This window comes from Oculina patagonica, chromosome 1 (assembly GCF_052425735.1).
Source record: "Oculina patagonica isolate OP01 chromosome 1, crgOcupat, whole genome shotgun sequence".
Lineage (NCBI taxonomy): Eukaryota > Metazoa > Cnidaria > Anthozoa > Scleractinia > Oculinidae > Oculina > Oculina patagonica.
Window position 1 is genome coordinate 3,888,749 of NC_135758.1, and position 26,577 is coordinate 3,915,325.

A 26,577-nucleotide genomic window follows, 5' to 3' on the forward strand; every position below is an offset into this window, starting at 1 on the left:
TATTTTCTAGGCCTGGAAAGTGTGGGTCATGGAAAATGGTATTAGGCAAGTTTAAATGTTTTTTTTTGAAGAAAACGTACCCGAACTCGAGATATTTTTGGAACATTTCCAAGAACTGAAACTAGTCAAATTTGGTCATGGAAAAACGCGAGAGAGTAGGTACCCTGAAAATTCTTGCAATGCCGATAAGTCCCTAGTCTACTCGTAGTTTCCTCTAAGCTTGAATTTTTTCCGACTGAACCCGCGAATGAAGTTTCCTGGGTTTTTTTAATACTCACAGATCGCGCTTTGCTGCTCGAGAAAAGCAAAGCGGAATTTTACAAATCCAGGGTTGCCACAGGTCAGGAAATGGTCAGGGAGAAATAAAATTGTTCAAGGTCAGGAAATTTTATTTTGAGTCTGGGAAAACTGACTTTGAAGAAAAATGGAAATCTGACATTTTGCATTTTTTGGTAAGGGAAATTTGATTTTTGTCAGGATGGAGAAAATCGACCTAGCCCCCAAATGTGGCAACCATGAAATCGTTTACTACTTCGAATAAAATAAAAAAAAAATAGTTTATTTTATTATCAAGGAAAGAACTTGCCAGGAAACTGAGCTGATTTACGATAAGTATGACGATAAAAATTACATGTAAATCAAAGTAAATTCAACCATCATTCAGTTTTCTTTATGCTCCCGCCATTAGCTACCAGACCTCTGCTCTGCTAGTTTCCAGTCCTTCGCAGGAAGCAAAATGGCGGATTAAACAGATTTTTCCCAACATGTGGTAGCACTCAAATATCTCGGCTTTCGCAAGTTGTAATTTCCTAATGAACGATCTTTTTCATGATGCCAGAAGAACAGCTTTAAGACAATTCTGATGAAGAAAACTCCCATCTCCAGCCGTCCTTCATCATTAATTAGTGCCAGCTCTGGTCATGTAAACAAATCAAGAAATGTCACAGTCAAGGTAAATGATCCATTTTCATTCATCTTTATTCTTAAATCTCTAACAATCATTTGCCTCCCTATAACTAGTAAAGAACGAGAAGTTATCTGGCCTTTCAGCTACACAGAATAGTCATTTTCCTTCTTTAAACTTTCTTATCAAAGTGAATTTATTTTAAAAAGTGTACTTAATATTTTACAGGCAAGGATTTCAGGGTCTCCAAGTTGTACTACATCAGATTTCAAAGGGGTATCATCCAGAAATGCAAGTGCTATTGGACTGTCAACCTTAGACACACAGACACCTACAGGTGTGAAAGACAGACTGTTTCAAAAATGCCAGCAAGAGGTGGAGGTACCTGTTAATGTTGTTGTTTAAATTTCATTTAGCGTGTAATGTTGCAAACCAGTTTGATTTAATTTCCTTTTGTTTGAGATTCAGATAAATGCATAGAGCAGTTTTCAATTGAGTGTTGTAAAACCAAAACCAAAGTAATTACTCTGGCCAATCACAAAGGACACAGACAATCCAGTGAACCAATCAAAACTCGAAGCAAATACATGTCGCAGGCACGAAGCGCGGGAAAACATGCGCGAGCGAGTCACGATTGGTTTTGGTTTTACTCCTGATTGGCTGAGAAAGTGGCGCGAAATTTTTAAGTCAATCACTAAGCGTAGTAATGCAAAACCAAAGCAAATGCAATTTACTTTCGACACTTAAGTGAAAACCGCTCTATGTGAAAAGGAAAAATCAAACTGGTTTGAAAACTTTCTAACCAAAAGTAAATAATTTATAAACACAGCATCCCTACCTCATGATCATTGATATTTATAATATACTGCGACCCATAGTCAATTTCAGCAGTGAGGGAAAATACTTTTTGTGTTGAGTTAAGATTAGAGAAATGAGGAAATTTTGGAATGAAACAAGGAAATTCTAAATTTTCTATTAAATTTAATATATTACAAAGTTCTGGTAGCACCAGAGTTTGTAATGTAGTTTTGGTTTCAGACAGAAGATATTATCTGTAACTCTCTCAAGAAGGACAAGATTTAAGTTCACTTACGTAGCAGTCTTGGCATGAGATAAACTCTACCAAGCTTAGTGTAAAGTAATTTGCAATAAAGAGTACAGTTTTAGATGTATTGTATTTCATAATATTCTTTATCTGTAGTGTTAGGGCCTGTTTACATGATTCCGGAATGACTTTCATTCCGGAACGAAACTCATTCCGGAATGAAGTTCGTTCTGCATTCACATGAAAGAGTCGACTCGAGTCGACCGGCTCAACCTAGGCTTTTTCACGTGCGTGGTTTTCGCGCCAGATCAAAAACAAAGATGGCGCGTGTTTCGCTCAAACAACTTATTGTCCCCATTTATGACCATTTCTACAATTTTAACGAGAAATTTGACTGTAGGGCTGCTTCTTTGGGCTAAACAGGAAATACTCTTACCCTTTTTCGCTCTGAGTTCAAACTGTGGCCTCCGTTTGCGGTTTCATGAGATGCAGTTTCATCTCGGAACGAAATTCGTTCTGTGTTTACATGATACCAGAATGAAATGTCATTCCGGAACGAAAATTTCATTCCGGAATGAAAACCGGAATGAACTCATTCCGGAATGACTTGACGTTCGTCTCGGTATCATGTAAACAGATACAGAGGAATGTATGGGGATGGAATGAACTCATTCCGGAATGAAAGTCATTCCGGAATCATGTAAACAGGCCCTTAGGAATGAATTTATATAACTTCTATTTCACTTCTTGTAGCAACTGAAGAGAGAGAACAGTGAGCTTAAAGCAGAATTACTGTTTATCAGGTAAGCTGTTTCTAAGGTAAACAAAAACTCGCCATGGTCTGTTGTAGATCTTTCATTTGATTATCTGTGTTAATTATTATGTCATGAGAATAATTGAACAAGTTTAACAATGAAACTACAAGCTTGAGTCTTGTATGAGTGAATAATCAAAGGTTGCATCTAAGTTGACTGTCACTTGAGAGAGCAAGTACATTGTAAATCCCCCTTTATTAAAATCAATATCTGGACAATGGACTCTTTATTCTGTATAGTCAGGATGTGAAACAGTTTAAATAAGAAACAGCTCCCTGAAGCTTTATGGCACTGCTTCTTATCGCCTTTTTCTCAAGGTAATTGAAAATTTTCAGAGGGGGTAGAAAACTAAACTAGAATTTCCAGAAGGGTGAGGGAATTCATGGGAACTCATGGAGGAGGTATGGATATTTTCTGGATAAACACAATAGTTGAATTATGAACAAACCTCTGGTCGGTTCCAATTTGCAAGTCTGTGTTTTGCCACCATGCGAGTAGAGCCTCACTTAAATCTGACTGGCTGACAATCAAAAATGAGCACTCCTGACGTGCTCAAAAATTTGGGATCGGACGGGGGGCTCCCATGTGAAAGTGATGGGGATGCTTGTCATCTCGCTTAGTCATCAATGTCTTGTTAAAGGTTTTAATTCAACTTTCTGACAAACATCACCGTCTCTTTGATATGAGAGTACCTCTTCAGGCTCTAGGTACAAAAATGGTCATTAATTTCCTTTGTATGTTGTTACAGGTCCCTTTACAAACAGCTTGTGGAAGAGGTTCCACTGGAGAAATTTGATGAAAGGAGAGTGAACTTATTGAAGTCACAGGTTATACAACTTGAAAGACAGGTAAGAGGTTTTATTACTCAAAAAATTAAAGTTATGACAGGTTAGATGACATTGCATTGGGCAGTTCCAGAAAATATCTATACCTACCCCATGGAAGGTCAATTGAAAATTCCGAGGGGGTGGGGGTCTTGAAAGCCAAATCTTTTAAAGGAAAGTATGGGGTTTAACTGGAATTTCCAGAGGGTGGAGTGATTAAAACAAAAAGACCTTCTGCGGGAAGGGTATGGATATTTTCTGGAACAACACATTACACAGAAATTTGGAATATCGATTATGACATATTTATTTCAGAGGCAGCTTTCAAAATCTGTATGGAATTGTGAAATGTTGTAACTGGTTCCTAGATTCATTATATTTTAACACTATAAAATAGCTGTTTCATACTGGAAGTAAAAAACATGTTAGCCTTACCTGAAATAGCTGTAGTGTGTATAATCACTGATAAGAAGAGTTATTTAAATACCGTATTTATTCGATTTAGCGCCCAACCTCGAATAAGCGCCCACCTCGAATAAGCGCCCACCCTGAAGGTAGAAAAAGTTAATAAGCGCCCAGCCTCGAATAACCGCCCACCCCACCCCCCTAAATTGAGGGCACAAGACGAATTCTAATTATTGCTGAAGTTGAGATTAAAATTGACTAACTACTATTAAATGACTATCCCGAAAAACGAGTTTTTTTAGCTTTTTTACTGATACTTTTAATGAATATTTAATTTCAGCTTTCGTACACCTTCACATTTAGTTATTATAATTGTTGTTTTCTTTCAAAATAAACGTGCTACTTGCTTAAAATGGTGAAAACTTAATAAGCGCCCAGCCTCGAATAAGCGCCCACCTCGAATAAGCGCCCACCCTCAAGGTCCAAAAATTTAATAAGCGCCCAGGGCGGTAAATCGAATAAATACGGTACCAAAAGTCAGGCAAACCAGATGTTTGTTTGCGCACACTTTTGTAACAATCTATCTCAATAATGATTGTAATATCCATGGATAGTAATATCCATGGAGTAACTTTTTAATTTATTGATTTGGATTTTTTATTTGTTAATTAAAATTTGTTTATCTACCAGGTTCTTCTCCAGTCCAGTGCGTTACAAGCCAGAAGAAATGTTTTCTTACAAGTTGAAAATAAACTTTTAAACTTGAAAGAAACCTTAAGGTACACATTATTGCATTTTATTTATTTTTTTTATTAGGGTAGTGAAATCATAATGATTTGTAATGGTACATATTAAATGTTATTTTTGTAGCCTTTCTACATTCTCTTCCATTTCATTTCATTTTTGTGTTTTGCTGCAGCCGCAATGGCTGCAAGCAAAACACATTGAGAGCTGAAGTTTGTGCCGTAAGGTGGTAAGTGCCGTAAGGTGTAAGTGCCGTAACAGAGGAGAAATCTGAACTACCGATGTCAATCAAATCCATGAACAAACAAAATCGAAACCAATGAACCGTAGCGCTGATCGCATTCGAAGTTACGGGCCAAAGTATTCGAACGCAAACCACGTTGGACACGTTGGAAAACAGAAAACCGATTTAAAAGTATATCGCATTGGGAAAGAAAACAAACTGTGGCGCGACCACTCCAGTTTTATGAGAAAATTATTCTGCAGTTTTCATCATTTACGAAAAGAGCGAAGACTTGGAACCTCGCCGAAGGTCATAAATATTTTCTCCAAAGGACCGGTTAGTGCACAGTTTGTAAACTTTCGCTTTGAAAATAAACTTACCCTCACCTTGTCTACACTGTCTACAGCATACTAGTACTGTATTAACTCTGAACTTCATATTTTAAAATAAAATGTATGAACGTGTAACTTGTCACGCAAAGACAGCTGGAAAGGAATATACCATGCTGGTAGGCTGCACCGCTAATTGTAGCTGTATTCGAGCTATATAAAAGACAGCTAGAAACGAATTAATACTAGTAACATCACAATGGGAAAGAAACTTATTCAGTGGTGCACACCGTCGAAAACAAAGAAATATTAAAGGAAGTTCTCATTCACCAGATTCACTGCATCAGATGCAACATTCGTCGAGGGGCCGTAAGGGGGTTTCTCGTGAAACGTGATTGTACGTTTTTATTTTCCGTGATCCGTGATTATAAAATAAAATTGTCCGTGAACTGTGAATGACATACTTGTTGTGACACGTGAAAGCAAAAAATAAGGTTGTGTAATCATAATATTTGACTAGAATTCAGCACTTTCTCCGTAAAAACCAACCTGCTGTGCAAGGAAGATTACTTTTGGACACAACTTGCGTGATGCTAATAAAATATTTAAGAACAGGTAGTCAGTCATTTTTGCAAAATCGTCCTTGCAAGACTAAAAACACTTCGATATGGAGGCTTAAATGCACAAGATTTCCTCGCCTATGTTATTTTCCGTGAAACGTGATTTACCATTTTTAATAGTCGTGAACTGTGCGCATGACCCCCCCTTACCGCCCCTCTTCGTCAGTTCGTGTTTAAATGCGTGGCGACCAGTTTGTTTACTAGTTATTAAAAAATAATACGGTCTTCATTTAATAAACAGTTCATCCTTAAATTTCAGCTTTTCTACGACTGACAGGTAGGTACTATAGTATAAGCCCCGCTAAAATAGCTGGAAAGGGAAAGTTTTTTGAAAAATGAATTTTTGACTGCCAGACGCGCTGGCGCCACATGTTTATTTTGTGAAGATTAATTAAACGCCGTGAAAAATAGAATTTGATGTCCAGCGAGCCACTGCATCTTCGGCTACGCAGTCCTCAGTGAATCCTCCAACTTCACAAATTTCTAAAACTTTAAGAAAACGAACTTTCGCAGAATCAAAAATTGGTCCTTATCGATCTTCCGATCTTGTTGTGAAGACACTGAAATTCGACGAGTGTTCATGCGTGAAGGGATGACTGACGAATGATAATAATTATTTGTAAACTTTCGCTTTCAAAATGAACTTTGCGTTACGTTCAACGCCGTCTTTCTGTTGTTGTACGCCGGTGCGCGTGCGATTATTTATAATTTCTGAATTTTGATCAGTAAAATTATCAGGATTGAATTAACACAAAGTGACTACAATATAGTGCAATTATTAACCTGCACACAAGTGACAGACAATAAAAGACGTTGGATTTCAATCTCGACTCACTTGTCTTTCATCAACATGTTCCCTAAGACTTTGCTCTAGCAGCAAAACACATGGACCCATTGGGGCCCTATTTTTATTTTTGTTTTAGTAAAAAAAATAAGACATACAAATAAAACTTAATTTAAGCAGGGTGGCCCATTCAGCTGAAAAGCTGGTATCCATAGGGACCCTACGTCTGAAAATGTCCAATTAAATTTAAAACGTTAAAAAATACTTATTGCTAATAACAATCTATGCTATTAACCAAAAAGAGGCCAAAAGTATGTTACTAAAATGATATGATAAAAGAAATGTTTTGCTAGGTAGCAAGAAGTCTGAGTGTATGTTATCAGTGTTTGCTATATATTTACCGGGACTTTACTAAAAATTTATAATTTTGCACCACTAAAAAAGAAATGTGTTTTATAGTGAGCATGTTGGGTAATGATTTTAAGTTTGTTTTGTTTTTGTTTTCTTGTAGAAATCTTCATTCATCAGATGATCCTTCAAATTATATAACAGTATCACGTGAATATGTGCAGAATCTGGAGTACAAAGTAGAAGGAGCAAGGCTTGATTTATATAAAAACAAAGAGGTACATTCTAGGATATGTTGTGGTTCAATTTTACTCTGGGTACAATTTGGCATTTTCCTTTGTTCTTGTTTTTTTGTAATGGATATCAGGGGTGGATGGCAGACTAGTAGGGCCTAACCCTAACCCTAACCCTAAGTGGCGGCAGACGGCGAAACGTGGCGTAACAACAACCAGCATGAGCGAGAGCTAATTTTTCTTTCTTTCTTTATTTTCTATTTCAAATAAAGTGACATTTCGAATTTTTTTTTACTGAAAAATGGGGGGTGGATATCCACCCTATCCACCCTTCCTGTATCCGCCCCTGGATATATATCCCCCCTTCTTCACCTTGGGGAAATTCCAGTTTAGCTTAATACATCTGTTTAAAAATGTTGGCTTTTGAGATCCTCCCCCCCCCCCCCTCCCCTCCCTCAGAATTTCCAGAGACCTTCTGTGTGGTAGGCATGGATACTTTCTGGAACCACACAATAGCAATAACAATAGTAATGTTTCTCGTCTGTTTTCTCAGAATGCAGAGACTGATGATATTTCTCTGCCAGCCATATACATGGGAAATTTCTTGAAACAGTCAAAAAGTGGTAATGATCAAGCCATCACATTGTTAGACTGCTGTAGTGGCAAAGTGGAACATCTGAACTTGAAACATGTGGTGAGGTATTGGTCTCAGAAATAATAAGAGACAATATCACTTGTTTTTAGCATGATGGTTATTACAATAACATAGGCACGCTAAGCGTGCAGGAGTTATTTTTTCAATTTATGGGGTGGCTTGGGGTGAAACTGGGTGATTGTCCTGTTGGGATGGTTTATGCCATGGGTTGAGCTTTTTGTGTATGGCGCCCCACGGAGTCACTTTTTTGCACAAAGTTTGCTTGCAAACAAAATAATTTTTACATGCATTTTTTATACATCAGAACTGTTTTATTTAATACAGAAATTTTCATCATTTAATTAAAAAACGAAACTAAATCGATTGTCAAAATGTCACAAAATGGCACGTTCTTATTCTGTTTAAAGCGGTTATTTTGTTGCTAGCTTTGTGGCAACCGTAATGGGTTACTTTTGTTTGTTACGGAATACTTTTGGCTTTTTGCCAAACACTGTAACATGATACCGTTGTTTTTCTCACTTTTGTAACATGATACCTTTGTTTTTTTAAAACGAACGTAACATGATACCCTTGTTTTTCTCGAAAAAGCCACGTCTCCATATAGACATTGAACGAAAAGTACTATAATAAACGAAGTAATAAACGAATCAAATAAAAAAAACCACTCTCTTCGGAAAAGTTCTTTAAAGCGCAGTACACCTGGAGTGTTTGTTTCCTGTCAAAACTGTTCAACAAAGATTTTCGTTCATTCACAACGTAAATTCTATGCAACAAACAAGAACTAATTGAGTTATCAAGTTGTCACGAAATGGCACGCTCTTATTCTGTTTTTTGCTATCGATCGTAGTTGCTTTTAACAGTAAAGTTACTTGTACCGGTTCAATGTTTGAACGAAATGTTAAATGTTTGAACGTAATGTTTTACAGTTGATTTTATTTTACTTTGGCCGCCCGCTTTGCAAAGTTTGTTGGGAAATTGGAAACTTTGTTATGAAGTTGCCAATTACGGTGCGAGTTTGCGAATCAAATTGCAAACATCGATACAAATTTCCCGACTTCGGCCCGACTGAACTTTCCAAGTTTGGTAGTTGAGGAGAAACAAGACATGTTGCTCGAAAGTCATGGCGATTTCTGAACTCGAAGATTTTAGAACTTGTCAAGGAAAGTAGCTTGAAGTGCAAGACAACGTTTCGCATTAGCGATCACGCAAGTGATTTGCCGATAAATAAATATCATGCATGTAGAAATTTGGTCAAATTTTAACTTTTTTGTATGAAAACACATATTTAACGATTTCTGTGAGGCATAATCTTCACTATCTTCAATTTCAAGTCTTCTGCGTTTGTAAACCGGATGAAACTGGATGGTTTACCCATATGTAAAATTGATTTTAATCGAAGCCGACGCGACGCGACAGGGAAGACTAATTTGTTCAAGACAACATGTTTACAGCTCGCTGAACATAAAAGTTTTTTATTTTTATGACATTTGTTTCCAACAGTTTAGCGTAGCAAAGCCCTTTTTGATAACATAACTACAGAAGGATTTAATAAATTCGGGCAGAAGTTGGGAACTTCGTATCGAAGCTCACAATTTGATTCGCAAACTACGAATACGTTTCAAATCCATGATAATCCACAACTCACCAATTAATCTTTCAACGAAAACGAACTGAGACACGCTGCGACACATAATTTCGTCAGATTACTTCGCCTTTATAAACTTCAATTTGATTGGTTGTGATAGTACCTGAAATCTGATTGGTGTGACAAACAAACATACTTTACTGACCCACTGAGTCACGGAACATCGCGCTGACTAAAGAGCTATTTTGAAAAAATAACTCAATAAACCAGTAGACAAGACTGAGTTTAACCAGGTTAAATTTATGTCTTTTTAATATTGCGAACACTTGTAAGGACAAGGAAGTGACCAGTTAGAAGAGAATAAGGCTTTGGTTAGGCAAAGTACAGACATGCGTATGATTATGGTATGGGGTTAAGCATTTAATTGAGAAAATGGTAAGCATTCAGTTGTTGTTAGTTGCATAATTGTTAATGCATGCACTGGACTCTGGATTGAGCAGTCTGGGTTAGAATGCTGGCTGCAGTCACAGCATTGTGTTCTTGGGCAAGACAGTTGCCTCTCACAGTGCTTTTCTCTTCCCCGGTGTATAAATAATGCTGCTACAATGAAAGACACCCACTGGGTTCATAACCTTAACGTTAGACCTCAAGTAAGGGTTAACCATTATATGTTGAATGCCATTTTTCAAGCCCTTGATTTCTCGGACCTCCTGATAACTCAAACTAAATGTTGTTTCCTTTGGATTTGCTCCCGGGGGGGGGGGGGGGGCACTTCCTATAAATGGGCTAATGGGGATGTGCCGCTGGATGGGTTCGCATTTTCACGACTGGACTGACTATAATGGGGTCGCCATTTCAAGCATTTTTTATAGGGTGACTAGAATGGGGTCACACTTTTCCGGGATTTTGAGAGTACGAAAATCTGGCAAGTTGTGATTTATGAACGGAAATATTCGCCGAAAAAAATGTTACCGTATTTATTGCTGTTGTTCAATATTTGACAAACAGCTCCCAGAAAGTGACTAAGTTGGGGTCGTAAAAATTAAATTTACCCAAAAGTGACTAAGATGGGGTATATAATTGGCCATAGAATAAGACTATAATGGGGTAGGGGTTCTGAGAGGCCAGCGGCACATACCCAACAAAAATTTACCCAAGTACGCCCCCCGGGGATTTGCTTTTAAAATCAATTCAATTTAACACTGAAACTCCACCCCCCCCCCCCCTTCCCCCCAATTTCTTGAACAAATAATCATATCCCTGGAAGTTTGAAAAATGATAGGGATTCCAAACTAGCCGCTAAAATTTTAAATATGACTGCTCTATCTAGTCTAGACTAGAATCCAAGCTCTGCAAACTTTACAAGAACATGGTGTGTCTGAATGAAATGCTTCAACAACAACCTTCCCTGCCATCAATGGTCTTAACCAGTGAACACATATCACAGCCAATCAGAGACAGGATGGCAAGTCATGTGACCACAGTGACTGACATGTTGAGAGACTGCAGTGAAGACCTGTTGTCTCTTTCCATCCTCTACCCTGCAGCACCATGGGTAAGACTGAGTCATTTCATTAGCGCTAACATGAATGAACTAATGGCATGCAGTCCACTGTGGGAAGGGCAGAGGGTACTTGACAAAGTTTTCTCCACGGATGTTCCACCCCAAGGTCTAAACCCTTGCCCTTTAATATACTTTAATACTTTAATATACTTTAATACTTTAATACTTTAATATACCCTTTTCTCATAACATCAGTACTCAAATCTTTTTACTTGAGTAAATCCTTAAAATTTAGACTGGTGAATGTATTATTAGATGCATCTCTTCGGGATTTTTTGAAAGGCACTTTTAATTACCTTAATAACGTTTCCTCCTTAACCCTTTCCTGTACTTTAACTCATGAAAAATTATCTCTACCCTGTACCTCCACACTGAAAAAGGTACACCTTTTGGGCAGAGCCTCTTACATAGTCCACTATAGGGTGTACCCCCTCCCCTCCAGGGCAAGACATTGTTTCATCAAAATATAACCAGCAATGCCAAGTGGTTATAAGCACTAGAGTCTGCACTGAGAGATTTGTATCCTCTGGTCCTGCATTCAACATCTCTGCACCACTATAAAATAGCTGACTGTTCTGCTAAATGCCAAAAGGGATTCTTAACTATAGCTAACAATGAGAATATCTGTTGCTCATTCAGCCTCCTCTTAAGAAGGTTATTCGAGAAGATTTAACAGAGGAGAATATTATGTCACACATGCCAGACCTGAGCAGGAAAAAGCAACAAGAGGTACATCATCTTTCTACAATGATTTTAAATATTTATATTACTATTTTACAATAATATTACTAATAAAAAATTGTTTTTAGTGCAGTTGTTCATCTACTGTACTATATACTGGTCTCTGCCAATTAAATTTTCAGATCATCTTGGTGCTATGCAATAATGACTTTTAGCATTGATCTGTTTTCAGGTGAGGTCCGTTGTGCAAGTTCTGATGAAATCCTTCAGCTATTCCAAGCACATACTGTCTCTTGAGGTATTAAGTGAATCAAGTGCACGTGAAAGTTGTCTGTTCTTCTCGTTGTTGAACACCCTGCATAAAAAAACATTTGTACATTCAAGACATGTGGCTTACTTGACTTATGGCCATAACCCTAGGTGGGTGGGTATACATTCATGTAGCCTAATGATATTTACCTTGCCTAGTTTCTATGCCTCTTTAGTTTGCGGCAGTCAAATTGTTTTGTGTCACGTGATGCAAGTCTTTCCCCTTCTTGACATCAATGAAGCGATTTTGTGGTCAAGGACCATGTGCTCCATTTACATAGTATCCTTTTTTGTCCAGATCAAAATTCTCAAGGAGGAACTGTCATTCCATCGGCAAGTTTATGAATGTCAGGTCGAGTATGCAGAGTCTCTGCTGTCTGCAGTAAGGTAAAGCCTACACTAGTGTTTTTACTATAGATTCTTCTTAAGGGCCACTATTTTTAAGACTATGTTGGTCTACAGTTTTCTATGTGTGGCAGTAAACACGAGATTGAAAGAGATGACATTGCAAAATAGAACTACATGTGTATCACTAGTGCCAGTCCACAACCACTTAAATATACAGAGCTGCTCATTTGAAAAAAGATAACGAGCACTTTATTTCAGTGGATTAGTAGTGTTTTGTTTGGTTTGAGTTAGAGAATGCCTTCTCTGAATAATTAATGTTGACAATGGATTTGTTGTCAAAAATATGCAAGCAGGTTATAATTTATGCAATCTCGTTCTCACAGTTTCAAGGTCACTAATTTTGATACAATCCCCTGCCAGTGTAGGGCAATCACTATGGAAAATTAACACAAACTTTGAGCAGTTAAGTTAATTCGAGAAGGTTTCATTGAAATATAGCAGTAGAGGGGTAAATAAATGCATGTTTTCAAAAACGCGTGCCCTACAGTTGCTCAAGCCATTGCCCTTTCCTTTTAAGATCCAAAGTATGTTTATCCCCATAAGTGCAAGCACTTTAAACTGTAATTTAAATGATTTCACAGCTAAAATATACAGTCTAAATACGGTAGCTAGATGCGAGTAATAATATTCAATGGAAAATTATTTCAAAAGCAGTAACCACTTTGGGAAGAATGATTGCTTCAAAGTATTAGACCCTCCCCCCGGTAGGGGGGGGGGGTTTACTCAACTATGTTTTGGGTGGGCATGTGCCACCCAGGTCCACAAAGTAGCAACCAATTTTAAAAAGAATTTGCATTTAAAATTATACCCCGTTCTAGAAACAGGTCAGTTTTTACACCTCGTTTTGGCTGCTGATAACCAAAAGTTATCTTAAAAGTTATTTTCTGTTGTTCTCATAAGGGCCTTTGTTAAGGGTTGTAGTTTAGAACTATATTTGTAGGAATGTGATATGTGTTAACATTCTGTTTTCTTTCCCCGACAGCGAGGCATACCGAGCATTTGAAGGAAACTTGATAGAACTGCTTTGTAAGCCATTAGAAGGTTCGTGTGTTTGTTTGTTTGTTTGTTTGTTTGCTTGCTTCTTTGTTGCTTTGTTTGTGGAATTCAGGCGAGATAAGTTGTGTTATGATTTTCCTTAATTTCTTGTTTTGGCAGAAATTCTCAATGATTACAGAAAACTGAAGGACACCGCTTCTGAGGATGACTTGAGAAATTTTCTTTCAACGTTTAAGGATCATGCTACACAGGTAAAAATTCAACCCAAATGTTATCTAAAGGTTATTCAATCTCTTTATCTCTTATTCATTTAGAGTTGAAAGGACATATACGTTTGTACGCTCTCGTGGTTCCCTTGGAAACCATACTCTATTTCAGAAAAAACGGGCAAAGTATATAACCGTTTTAAGTTTTAACCATACCCTTTAGGGCCGTACATACCTATAATGCTTATATAGCGGAGTACCCCCGGAATCCGCGCTTCGCCGCTACGTGCTTCGCGCTCAGCACCGCTAAACTGTCGAAAGGGTGTACTTGACAATTTTAAATAAGCGCCTCCTTCAATATGTTAGCCTCCCTAAAGAGAAGGGTGGATTTATTCATTTAATGGAAAGACAATCCTCCTGTTGGCCGCTGGCTTTATGTCTACCAAACTGTATTATTTGTATGACTGCAAACGTGCACTTGCAAGCTGCATTTATTAATGACTAACTGCGGTATGAAATTTTGGAAAACTCAAGATTCGCCACTGTCACAGGTCTTGTGTTTTGTTTAATGTACATTGTGGCCCTCAAACCCGTAATTTCAGGACATCTAGCTGGGATGTTTAATGTTTCGTGACAAATGACCACTTGAAAACGCTTGACAAAACAAATAAGTTAAAGGTTTTATCGGCTTTTTTAATCCCAATTGTATGGGAAGCCCGTTTAATGGTTGAATACATACCACCAAATATGTAAAAATATGAGCGACTGGAAATTTGGAATTGCAATCTGCATCATTCCATCGTGCAGTATGAAATTCTGAAAACTCAACTCCGTTTATATTTTTGGGTGTGCCGCCCGGTTCGCCAAATCCCGACACTATTTTAGACCAAAACATGCCATTTTCGTACCCGTTTTCAGACCTGGCCTCTAAGGACTCTGAGGCTGTGGGCCGATTCGCACTAGAGGACAAGCTTGAAATGTCCTGAATGAATTATTGGACAAGTTTTGCGTCTCAAAAACGTATTCGCACTTGTTTTCTGCAACAATTGACGCCAATGATGAAATCTAACAATTGTTACAAAACTTGTCCGCTAGTGCGAATCGGCGTGGTTTTATTCCCACGATTTACGTCCTTCACGCTCTGCACGAGTGAACCGCCCGTTCTGTAGGCTATCATTTCAATGAAAAGACATAAAGATAATTAAATTTGCACTTAATGTATACTTTGCATTACCATTAATAACTTTCGTGCTGCTGGCCTCCTTCAATATAAGCCTCCCTAGAAGGGTGGATTTAATGGTCAAACAATCCGGCTGGTTGGCTAAACATTGTCTACCAAACTGTATTACATGTATTTTGGTCGACTGCGAACTTGCACTTGCAAGCCGCGTTATGACCTCCCTCGTGAAATTTTAAAAAACTCGAGACTGACGCAGGGCTCGCGTTTTGTTTAAAAAACTGCAGTTGTAGAAAATGCTGCTGGGCCGGGATGTTGAATGAATTGTGGCCAATGACCTATATTAAAACCACTTGAAGCCGCTTGACTAAATCAATAAGTAAAATTCGGCAGTCACGAATGAGTAACAACTTTTGTTGGCGTTTTCTTCCACAATAAATCCTCTATCTTCCATTAAGGAATTTTGATTTCCTTTACTTTACCATTTTAGAGCTTCTGCTTGAGCGAAATACAGTTTTTTTATGGCGATTTTACAGAAATGAAAATTTCAACAAGTAGGCACTCATTCCAAGTTTCTGCCCTTCTACCTTTGTAAAGGCACTGTCTACATTTGCCAAAAATAGCACTCTTTACTTGATCGTTACATACTGGTGGAAGAGACGTCGCTTTTAACTTCTCCTCCATGATAAATGAATAAATACAATGTGACCTTATGTTCGTTTTAGTCTTGGCAATAAATTTATCGAGCTTGATTCAACACAACCAAAGCAAAATGCTTTTTTGATTTATTTTTAGTGTCTGTTGTTTCCCCTTTTTATCATAACCATAGCCCTCGTACGTGCCGGCGGAGTGTTTCAATTACAGCCATTCCAGTGTAGAGTTTCACGCCCTTTTATATAATTAAAATGGCCAAATATTTATAAAAAGACATAACCGTCTTATCAAAGATGTGATGCCAACAGATTTTTTTAAATTTTTATTCTCTTGAGTTTATCGGTAATAAAACCTCGCGTTGTCATTCTGAGCTATAAGTATGTATGTATTTTTAATTTTACGCCCTCTTTATTTTTAGCGACGTAGCCCCGGGGACGTCGCACCTTGCGAACAAAGGCTTTTGGAACGTAGCTTTTGGCCAGCTAACGGGTGACTCGATTTCACTAATTATCATTGGGTGGGGTATGTGAACTGATTTGTACATAGCTTTTTCTTTGTGCAGATAAACAGGGATATCTTCCTTAGGGGAAAAACTGCTGGTTGCGCCTGCATTCTCAGCGAATTTCCCCCTTAGTCTTACCCAAACTCGCTTTGAGCCTGTGCGTCAGTCCCCTATGTATACAAGATGCCTTAAAGTCTCTGTAGATAATACTAATTTCCCCCAATAGATATTCCTTATATGTAAACACTTCTTCATATATAGTTCTCTGTATGTTTGGTCTGTCAAATACGATACCCCTTATGTTTGGTACCCTATAGACAGTACTACCTATGTAAAGCCCTCCCCCCAACAATAATAACACCCCAATCTATAGCCCCTCATAGATATGGGCAATATCCTTGGGGTACATATGATCCTCAGCAAAAGTCCTTTTTTGCCATGCACTTTGTCTCAGTGGTTAAAATTTGTTTTTGTGACAATCCTCGCTTTCAATGTGTAATTCAAACAGAACTAACACATTTGATAGTTTTTTTTTTATATTGAAGTCTCTCTCTTCTCTACTTTCTGTCTTCCTTAAGCTTTCAGAAGCAATGGATTTCCTTCAGTCCCACAAACAAGAAGATGAACGAGGTAATATAATTAAGGCTGTGAATAACACCATACTCTTCATGAGTCAAGCCCAATGTAAATGAGCAACACTGAGCTACAACCAAAGCTGAAATAGGTACTGCATAGAACAATCTCTCAGCCAATCAAATGTTAGAAAAAATAAGTGATGAGCACATTTGTCTACTTTGTGTAGTCTGTAATACAGTGGAGAGATAAAGCAAATATTATTAACAGGCTGTTTTCCCAGTAAATGTAGATACCAAATGAAGATTGGCACATACAAAATTATATTAAATACTCTGGCACCAAGCATATGTGTTTGCATTAATTTGCCTTGTCTTGATGTTGGAATGAATGTACAAGGACATTTAAAAGGTATCCAAAAGAAGTAGAGGAGACTTTTCCCATCAGCTATAAAATTTCAACATGTTCATAAGGTTTTCAATTTTTTTTTTTATTCGTGTACATACCCTTTGTCATTTCCTCAAACAAATGTTGTTGTTATTTTTTGAAGGATTGTCTGCCTTATCAGAGTTCCATACACACTTTACTGACTCACTACAATTGCTAACAAGGAAGTGTGTGGCCAAGCGAGACACCCTAATGAAACAGCTACTAGAAGCCAAGGATGATGGACTGAGTGGTGAAGCCACTGCTTTGACGGCAAATAATGAAACACTGAACACTTCTGAATATGGCCTTGACAAGCCACACCAAACAAATTCATGACAAATGGGGACATCCCATTGTAGTTGTTGTCACTGTTATCACCACCACCATTGTCGTCGTCATCATCATCATCATCATCATCGTCGTCATCATCATCTTCACCATCATCATTGTCATCATCATCGTCATCATCATCTTCACCATCATCATTGTCATCATCATCTTCGTCATTATCATCGTCATCATCATCATCACTTTTGTCATCTATTAGTTGGAGTGCATAAAGACAAAAGTCTTATGACAGTTTCCTTTTCAATTCTTCAGCAGCGTTTTTTAATTTCTCAAACTGACATCTCATTCATTTTGCCATAGCTTATGTACATTGCAGAAGGCTGTGTGGTAGGCTATCCAGGGCACAGTTCTTGCTACTGCGAATTCACCAGGGATTTCAACAAGACCCAGCACCTCCTGGAGCTCTGGCAGGTATTCCGTCAAGAATTGCCGGCTAAAATTCCCGCAGCTCTCTGCAAGGGGAAGCTTCTTATTTTGCTCTCCATCAGGTTAAATCAGGTGCTGCCTAAGGGCAGACACCTGCTTTAAATTTGTAATATTAAGAGTGTTTTCATTTTGTCTCACACAAATGAAACCCCAAAAAGCTTAACAGTCAAATAATCATCAGAACTTTTGCACTTACTTTGCTACACTATGGACTAGAGACTACTACATGTAAATCAAAGCAATATACATTACATGAATGTCGTGTGTTATATAGGGCACAAATTAGATCAATGAAAATTATAGAAGAAAATGTTTTTTTATTAAAAAAGTTAATGTTTACTATCAAGTTAAAAGCCCTCCACAAAGTTAATTTAATTACAAGAGTACTTCAAACAAAAAACATCACTGCATATGAATGTCTTGTTGAAACGAAGTTTACTAGTAACAGTTCTTTGTGATATAGTCTCACTGGCCATAAGAAATAAAAGTTTACACATGTCAGACTGTTGTTTCAACATTTTTACATGCTGTGAAAAATAAAGTTTAAAATACAGTCAACTCTCTCTTAATGGACACCTCTATAAGATGGACACCTGGTGTTGGTCCCGTCCCTGCCGTTTTTCAGTCATTTTACTGTAACTAAACTCCCTACAAGATGGACATTTCTCTAAGATGGACAGTTGGAGCAGGTCCTAAAGGTGTCCGTTTTAGAGAGAGCTGACTGTGTAATCCTGCAGACAGAACATGACTTAAAAAAACTGTATCTGTCTTGCTTGAAAAACTAAACATAAATATATCTTAAACAAAAGTAGCAGGTGTCACGGTTAGACTTTAGACTTGTCGTAAACAGTTGATATGCAGGTGGTGTAGTCTGTCTGTGACACAGGCTAATCAAAAGCACCTCCAAATGACTTTTTAATACAAGCTACAGCTATGTTATTTGACTATAATTATTATAAAAATTAAAAAATACTTGTTAAAAATGCACTGATTTCTCTTTAACAATTTGACACTGCTCCATTAAACCACTAACTTAGGTTGATTCTGAGTAGTGAACAGACATGTTCTCTGAGCATTAAAGGCAGGTTTCTCTTTTACATAATGCTATAGTATAGCTCATTTCATTCTTGTTCAAGTGTTAGCCCATACTGTACTCCAGCCTTACAATATCAATAGTAAACACATCTCTAGAATTTTGAGTCTGTGTAACAGGACTTTGAAAGGGAGGAAAAGTTTTTTCTTTCCTTTTCCCAGGCTATAGAGCTTTGGAGGCTCAATTCATCTCCCCATGAGAATGACAGCTGACAATCGACCTCATGGGCGCAAATTGAGCACATTAAGGAGCTGTCTGTTGAGTTTATGCAGATCACTCATGGTAGTTCTTTAGTGTTGTGCTATTGTTTCCAACTGACAAAATAGCCTTTTAAGAGCAGTTTGTACATACATGTGACAGAATTGCTTAATTGTGGCATGTCCAGCCCCTTAAGAGTAAAATCATTGTAGTCTAATAAGTTGAATCTCAAATTCTAAAGTACTGTTAGCTGGAATTGGGCCCATCCTCTCCTTGCCATACCTGCCAACAACAACAACATTAAACATCACAACTTAACACAACTTGGCAGGTTTTCTAAGGTACTTCTGTCAACAAATTAGCCCAGCATATAACATATAAAAATTAAAATCTGCACCTTTGACAGGACTATTGAGTTTTTTTTTTATCATTCGCTATTTTCAACATTCCCATAATACACCTTGTTTACCCCCCAAAATTTTTGCATAAGCATTGTTTTCAATTTCTCTTGGGATTTACAATGACCAACAATTGTCCCAAGAGAAATTGAAACCAATGCTCATGCAAAACATTTCTTTTTTTTTTTTTTTTGGGGGGGGGGGGGGTAAACAAGGTGTATTATGGGATTGTGAAAAAAGCAAATTCCGAGAAATATCAGAATAGTAAATTATACCATTCAAAATGCATAAAGAAAACCTAAAAAAGTCCCCTAAGATGCTGATTTTAATTTTTATTTAACAATAAAATCCCAATTTCTGGAATCTCCATTACTTCAGGGAATAAGGGCCTTTGAGAAATTAGGGTCAAATTGCAGTGTTCATACAGATTGAAGCAGATCCAAAGGAAACAAATTTTGGTTCAAGTTATCAGGAGTTTGATAAATCAGGATTTCACTGTACATGTAAGTGGATTTTGGATATAATTTCACAATGGGAGGCAAACGTTTCTAGCAAACTTTCAAATTAGCCCAAGATGTAGAAAAAACTGTCTTAAAACTGAAGTAACCATTAGTTTGCCCAAGACAAAGCCTTTATGTGGTAGATTCAAAGCTTCATTCATGTTTTAAAAATGTATTTGTATTACACTGGACAAAACTAAAACAGCCTTTCACTGTAAACTTGCAGTCACCCAAATGTATCTACAGTAATCCATAACTGTAAGTCCTTCCTGGAGAGGGGGGACAGTATTTGCCAAAACCTAGCCCTTTCAAAATGGGGTTACTGTTAGTTTATAACTTACCCTTGTGAGGGAGGTACTGTTAGTCTTCTTTTGCCCCCTACTTGCATACCTGTTTTACAAAAAGAAAAAATCATCAGTAAAAGGTAAACCCAGATTTGCATAAGATTCTGAAATATTGAAATCAATTTCGATTAAAAGAAAATGTTAAATTCTTACAACTAGTGTACTCCAAGAAATTATAAAGAACTTGTACATAAAATTAAGGTCAAGTCTGTGTTGAGCAAAGTGGCCCAAACCGGAGGTTATCCTGGTTTCTGAAGCATCAGTCCTTTAGACACAGAGTGGTGCATAGGGCATCAACAACCTTTCTCCATCCCTGTCGGTCCATTCCACTGTCCCACATTGTATTTTTCAGGGCTCAAATAATTTCCAAAGAGTCTCCAGACAGGATGACAAGGCAAATTCATTTTAGCTTGGTCATACCTCGTTTCAGCTCAGACAAGATTGCAACATGTAATTTTCCAATAATTATTAAATATATGTAAAAATATAACACCCCTGCCTTAAAAAATAACAATCCCTAAGTAAATTCATTTTTACTACAATTAACGACATTGTTGACCTTCGGAGTCAGTTTATGCTGATTGAGTTATTAAAATTGTTCGTTATATATACGATGTTGCTAACCACAGTTTGGAACCGTATGGTCTACATTCTTTAAAAAGTTTAAAGTTTTAAAATTTCCTTTGTGATTTTGACTTGTGACCGGACAACATGACCGGCAAGGCTAATGTTTGACCAGTCAAGTCCCTAATCAGTCCGGACATTGTCCGTTGACAGGCCGTTATTTCGAGCCCTGTGTTTGGGTTTAAAACACTCACCAGCCACACCCAGATCCCAGCCTCGTATGACCTCTCCAGCACCCAGTCTGAATGAGAATGGAGGTCCATTAAGGCAAGCATCAAACTGCTTCTTGTTCTTTGCTAAATTGCCTTTGTAATAAACATGAACCTGTTATAGAGGAAAAATTACAATTAAAATTAATAGTTTAACCAAACCATTATTTTCTGTTTTCAAATTACACTCCAAGAAGACTGCAAACCGAAATGTAACAGCAAAACAGTAGTTCTTTAGTTAACACTTTATCCATTTTGATTGTTAATTTACACATAAATTGAATAAAAGTATCATTGACAGTGTAAAATTACCTTTTGTCCTTTCTTGGCTATGGGCCCGTTTCCTTTTGTGATATCCTCTACCACTGTTCCACCTGGGAGTTTTCTCTTCTTTGTCTGCACAATTCCAACATTATATTAATTATTTAAGAGGTTTGGGGTTTTATTTGGTACATTATAGAGTATTGATATAAGCAAAGAGACGGGGTATCAAAATGGTTAGGACTCCAAGGTGCATTTGAACTGAAAAGGCACTGTGCCTCTGCAAAGAAATGCAGGTTAAATAAAAGCATAATAAAAGTAATACAGGGCTGTCATAAGGGCCATAACCTGAAACACATGCTTGGGCTGAGTTCACTGGATGTTGTTGGTAAAGATGCCGATTGACATTATGTTACACTTGTGTACATAGCAAAATGCGACAGGTGATATAAACTTCAATGCAACAGCTGCTACAAAATCTAATGACAGCCCTTTTAAAATAATGCAACTAGATATAATATGTCCCAGAAAACTATGTTCTTCAAGGAAAGCACAGTCAGGATTTTAGTCAAAATGTTTTCCTTTTAGTACTTCACCTAACAGATGTGACTTTGGCTAGGCTTTAAAGGGGCAAAGTTTTTAAGTATACTTACTTCAGTGGTCTGCAATTGATTATTCTTTTTCCCAGCACTTGCTTGTTGAACCTCTACTTGGTTCTGTGGTTTTCTTTGCTCCTTCTTAATTGAGTTCAATGAGTTTACTGGAGCAGGACTAACATTTTCACTCTCATTGTTATTTTCCAGTGAATTTGCACTCTCTGTATTTTCTAGTCCACTGTCGTTATCAGGTAGTTTTAAATGAGATTTCTTAGCTTTCTTCTTAGGTTTTTTAGGTTGTGAAAGTCCATTTTCAACTGTTTCCTGTTCTTTTGCCTGCTGTTTTCTTTTCTTTTTGTTCTGTTTTGTTTCCTTTTTAGTTTCTGATTTAACTTTTTTCTCGGGTTCATAGTCATCTTCGTCATCTTCACTACCTATATCACCGCTTTGTTGCATTCCTTCTATCTGGTCAAAATCTTTAATAGCGAACATACCATTGTGTTGCTCAGAATCCTCTGATTTGGACTTTTTCTTTTTCTTCTTCTCTTTCTTAGTTTGTTTCCTTTTCTTTGGATTATCCTTTGCAGGGTCCCAATCATCATCTCCACTCTCGTCCTCTTCGTCATCATCATCATTATCGTCATTTGCAACTTCTCCGCTTTGCAGTAAATCTCCAAGAGTCATTTCATCACTGGAAGATTCATCACCTTCAGATTCAGAATTGCTGACTGAGGCAGATTCTGATTCGTCAGTGTCTGCAGTGAGTTCATCTTCTTCATCTTCAAATTCCAGGGCATTTGGCTCATCCGTTAAATAACCTAACCAGGAAATATCAGAAGTTTATTACCAAAGTAGGAAGGCCTGACCGAACAATTTGGCCCCAGATCACAACATACTGAATGAGCACAGCCAAATCTATAAATCTGTACAAACTGACAAAGAACCAACGATTGACAAAAAGAACTCTGGTTCCACTCTAATTGGTATAAAACTTACAAGAAAACCATGTTTTATTCTAATTGTTTTGCATGCATTGTATCTGTATTGTAAAGCCAAAGACATTTATATACACTACATGTATCATAAAATATTGGAAACACTTAAGAAATTTCTCTTACTCAAAATCTGGTCATGTTTTATGACAGTACATAATACATGTACAAGATTTTTCCTTCTTTTAAAAGGACTATATCCCTTAAGGGCTAATGAACTTTTTGAAAGGTATTGCTGTATGGCCTTTAAATTGAGGGACCTTCAGTTGAAATTACCAAGGTGGGTACATGTAACAATAAAATGGGAAGAAACAAGCATGCCTATTGGTCTTACTTTAAGTGAATTTCAAGTTAAAGTTATTTTAAACGAGTTTGATTTGTATTTTCTTTGACCAGATTTATCACCATAATAATAAAACAAAGAAAACTACAAATCAAACAAGTTGTAGATCATTTTGACTTGAAATTAGTTTTAAACAATAACAGATACAAATGAGGGATTTTGTAAAACATAAATAAAATTAGGTAGGTTAAACTTTTCAAGATGTATCATTCTTGACATAGCTTCTTTAACTTGTTAAAGAAAATTGCATAATCTGCCAGTGGCAACAAGTGAGAACAAACCTGTCAAATGGACATCACCAGGTCCCTCAGTAAAGAACGTTATCTCTTCCCCTTCAGTGAAGCAGTAATCTAAAGGCTGCTGTGGAATTTTTCCAGGTTGTAGTGTGCAAAGTGCAAACTGTGCTTTATCCACTTCAACCATTACAGTTACTGGTGTGGATGAACAGTTCTGAAAACCCAAGGCAGCCATTGACAAGTGGAATGACTTCTCCACTGTCTGGGTGTAGCGTTTGCCAGAATCAAGTGTCACCCCTGTGAAATCAAAATTATATGTATTTATGATTAAATATTTAACATTTTTAGATGATAAGACCAAACAGTCATTTCGCTGCTTGTTGAAAAGTTTGGGTGGAAGTGCTCTGCTGGGGTCTAGAAATGCCTACCCCATTGCAGACCAAGAAAAGCTCAAATGAATGTCACAGCCTAGAAATGAAATGAAGAGGATTACTTGTCTAATTGTACCAATATTGACCAGTAATAGGAATATCAATATTAATAGCAAATCATCAACTAGCAGGTACAGCCATATAAATTAACGTATCACAAAATGCGCTGAGCTAAAAAATTTCCCCGTTTAGTGAACTCCTAAAAGGACAAAATTGGAACCTTATCCAGGGCTCAAAAAAAACTTGAATTCCAACTTGTCCATCAGGCAAGTATCTCTCAAATTTTGCTTGCCCGGGCACTTTCCCCCCTTGCCCAGGCTCTCAAACTTATTAATAATTCATGAAATTAAGTCAATTGATGGTTTGCCAGGGCCCTTGCCCATCGGTCAAGTGAGCAGGAAAATCTACTTGTCTCGGATGACCGGACGGGGGTTTTGTTGAGCCCTGCTAGCACAGATCTGGAAGGTCAAAAATGGGACCCCATCCAGTGGCACATAGACCTATGACATATAAGGCAGTATCCCCAGGATTGTCATGGTGTACAGTAGATGCGAAGCCACTTTTCAAGTGATCTTTGTGAGCTATGAATAATTTTGATGGTGCAGACACATACATGCCTGGCCACTTTTCAAGTGAGCTTTTGAGAGCTACGAATAAATGTTCATGGTGTATATTCATAGACACATAGCCACTTTTCTACTCAGCTGTAATTCTATTGTCATGACTGTAACAAGTATACAGTACATGAAGCTGGCTGCACGGCGTTGCTGGAGATGCAGGGTATTCTGCAGTTGTCTCAATGCTATGTAAATGGGGTGCTAAAAGAGCACTAGTGAAGCTACAGTTACAATGGGCTTTGCCTTGAGCAACCAACTCTGGCGCTTCTATGGTGCTCTACAAAGGGTTTACAAACTTTCCACGTGCGTAAATGCACGTAACAAAGTATGGACCATTTCTTAAATACTAAAGGACGAAAAAGACGCAGCATTTATGTGATTTCTTGTATTGTACCCGTGGCTATTGTGGACAAAACACTTCATGATATTGATAACTAAATAATAAATAGATTAAACTTCCATTTAAATGAATTTATACTCAATCAAACTTTCAAGGCTTCCACGTAAACGGGCGCTCGTATTTGCGTCATTTCCCGATTGTTTTTCATCCAACAGGCAAGATAAAGTACAAAACAAAATAAGAACAACATACTCACCCCAAAACATTATGAACGAAATGAAACAGCCAACGAAACCAGATAAAAATGTTGTTATATTTGCGACGAAAACGCATTTGAAACGGACGCCATCCTCTTCCCCAGGGCCACGCGTATTTTTTTTAAATGACATGACGTAGTGGCCCTGGTAACGGTAAAAAATATGATTTTTTTGATTGGCTGATAGAAACTGCATGCGTAATTAGGTAAAAAAATGAAACGCTTCTACGCAATTTTCGTTATACTTCCGGTCATCTAAACAATTGAAGATGTAGCGGGCAAGTTTGAAAATGTTACCGGAAAAAGACCGAATAACACTGGGAGTTTGTTGGAATAACGTATTCACGAAGCAGACCTTTTTTTATGAACAAATGACAAGTACATCTTTTGTAAGGTGTAACTCGGTTGTACTTTTTATTGCATTAAAAATATTGCAAACATTTGCACTATCAACTTAATGGAGTTCATGAATACATGTAGACTTTGAAATTCAATGTGATATTTCTTACCGCCGCTCAATAGAATGATACCTCATCGCTCAGCCGCTTTTTTAGCTCTGAATTTTCTACAATACCTCCGCATGGCCATAAATAAATTTCACCAGTATCATCAACCGTCGGAATGTTATCAGCCGATGATATATCCTCGACTCCGTGTTTAAACACTGACTCCAATTCCTCTGGATTCTAACTTTTCTATCTGCCGTCTTCCTGTTCCATTCCTTGTTTCTTGATGTCCTCCGACAATTGTAGCAAGGATTGTACAGCTCTTTCGAACGCCAAACTCAAATGTCGTACGTATCTTCTTTCAAATTCGCTTTCTTCTCGTCTCAGTCAGCCCCAGCCTTCCCCTTTCTTTTACTGAGCAGGCGCAGACGAACATTTATGCAGTGGGCATGCGCTACCGGATGTCGTGGATTTTACGACATCCGGTAGTCAGTGTTACCAGAGCCCTTCGTTTCGCTGACCACGTGACCAAAAGAAACGGAAGGCTCTGGGAACGAGAATGAACGGACGCCATTTTGGATCTTGATCAGCGCTTGCGCAGTGAAGCAGTCATATCGAAAGGGCTTCTGGGTACATGTCCTCTTTCTGCCTTCCTCTTCGAAGGTGAGACAGATTTCAATGTGTTGTTGATATCTCAAATTATCTCGGCAATCCTTGCTTGTAATCTTTTCAAGGGACATAATATGTAGAGCATTAATATTAATTCTTACTTTTAACGTATTAAATCTTTATAACTTTGCATTTTTCTATAAAAATTTTGATGATCATGATTCCGACCGTAGGAACCTGACAATAACTTTATTATTTAGAGAGACATGCTTTAAGATCTTCCACGTTAAAGCCTAC

At 37.6% G+C, this 26,577-nt stretch overlaps 3 protein-coding genes across 3 annotated transcripts in view; 2 read left to right on the plus strand and 1 right to left on the minus strand.

Annotated features, from left to right (window-relative positions):
- Window positions 1–18,288, plus strand: LOC144656406 (uncharacterized). The gene is made up of 15 exons (XM_078516661.1): window positions 1–952; window positions 1,133–1,285; window positions 2,703–2,752; window positions 3,513–3,612; window positions 4,684–4,772; window positions 7,205–7,319; window positions 7,828–7,968; window positions 10,845–11,069; window positions 11,718–11,807; window positions 11,992–12,057; window positions 12,367–12,455; window positions 13,459–13,517; window positions 13,632–13,723; window positions 16,590–16,641; window positions 17,135–18,288. The coding sequence occupies exons 1-15, from the start codon at window positions 863–865 to the stop codon at window positions 17,347–17,349; spliced, it is 1,626 nt and encodes a 541-aa protein (XP_078372787.1). The 5' UTR covers window positions 1–862; the 3' UTR covers window positions 17,350–18,288.
- Window positions 1–26,577, plus strand: part of LOC144628668 (large ribosomal subunit protein uL22-like) — a 70,968-nt gene that overhangs the window by 39,763 nt on the left and 4,628 nt on the right. The window lies entirely within an intron of this gene.
- LOC144656599 (46 kDa FK506-binding nuclear protein-like) lies at window positions 17,354–26,426 on the minus strand. Its single transcript, XM_078516868.1, has 8 exons — window positions 26,234–26,426; window positions 25,226–25,306; window positions 23,627–23,878; window positions 22,068–22,828; window positions 21,466–21,549; window positions 21,139–21,268; window positions 20,318–20,366; window positions 17,354–19,360 (listed from the first exon to the last, which is right to left on the minus strand). The coding sequence occupies exons 1-8, from the start codon at window positions 26,409–26,411 to the stop codon at window positions 19,282–19,284; spliced, it is 1,614 nt and encodes a 537-aa protein (XP_078372994.1). The 5' UTR covers window positions 26,412–26,426; the 3' UTR covers window positions 17,354–19,281.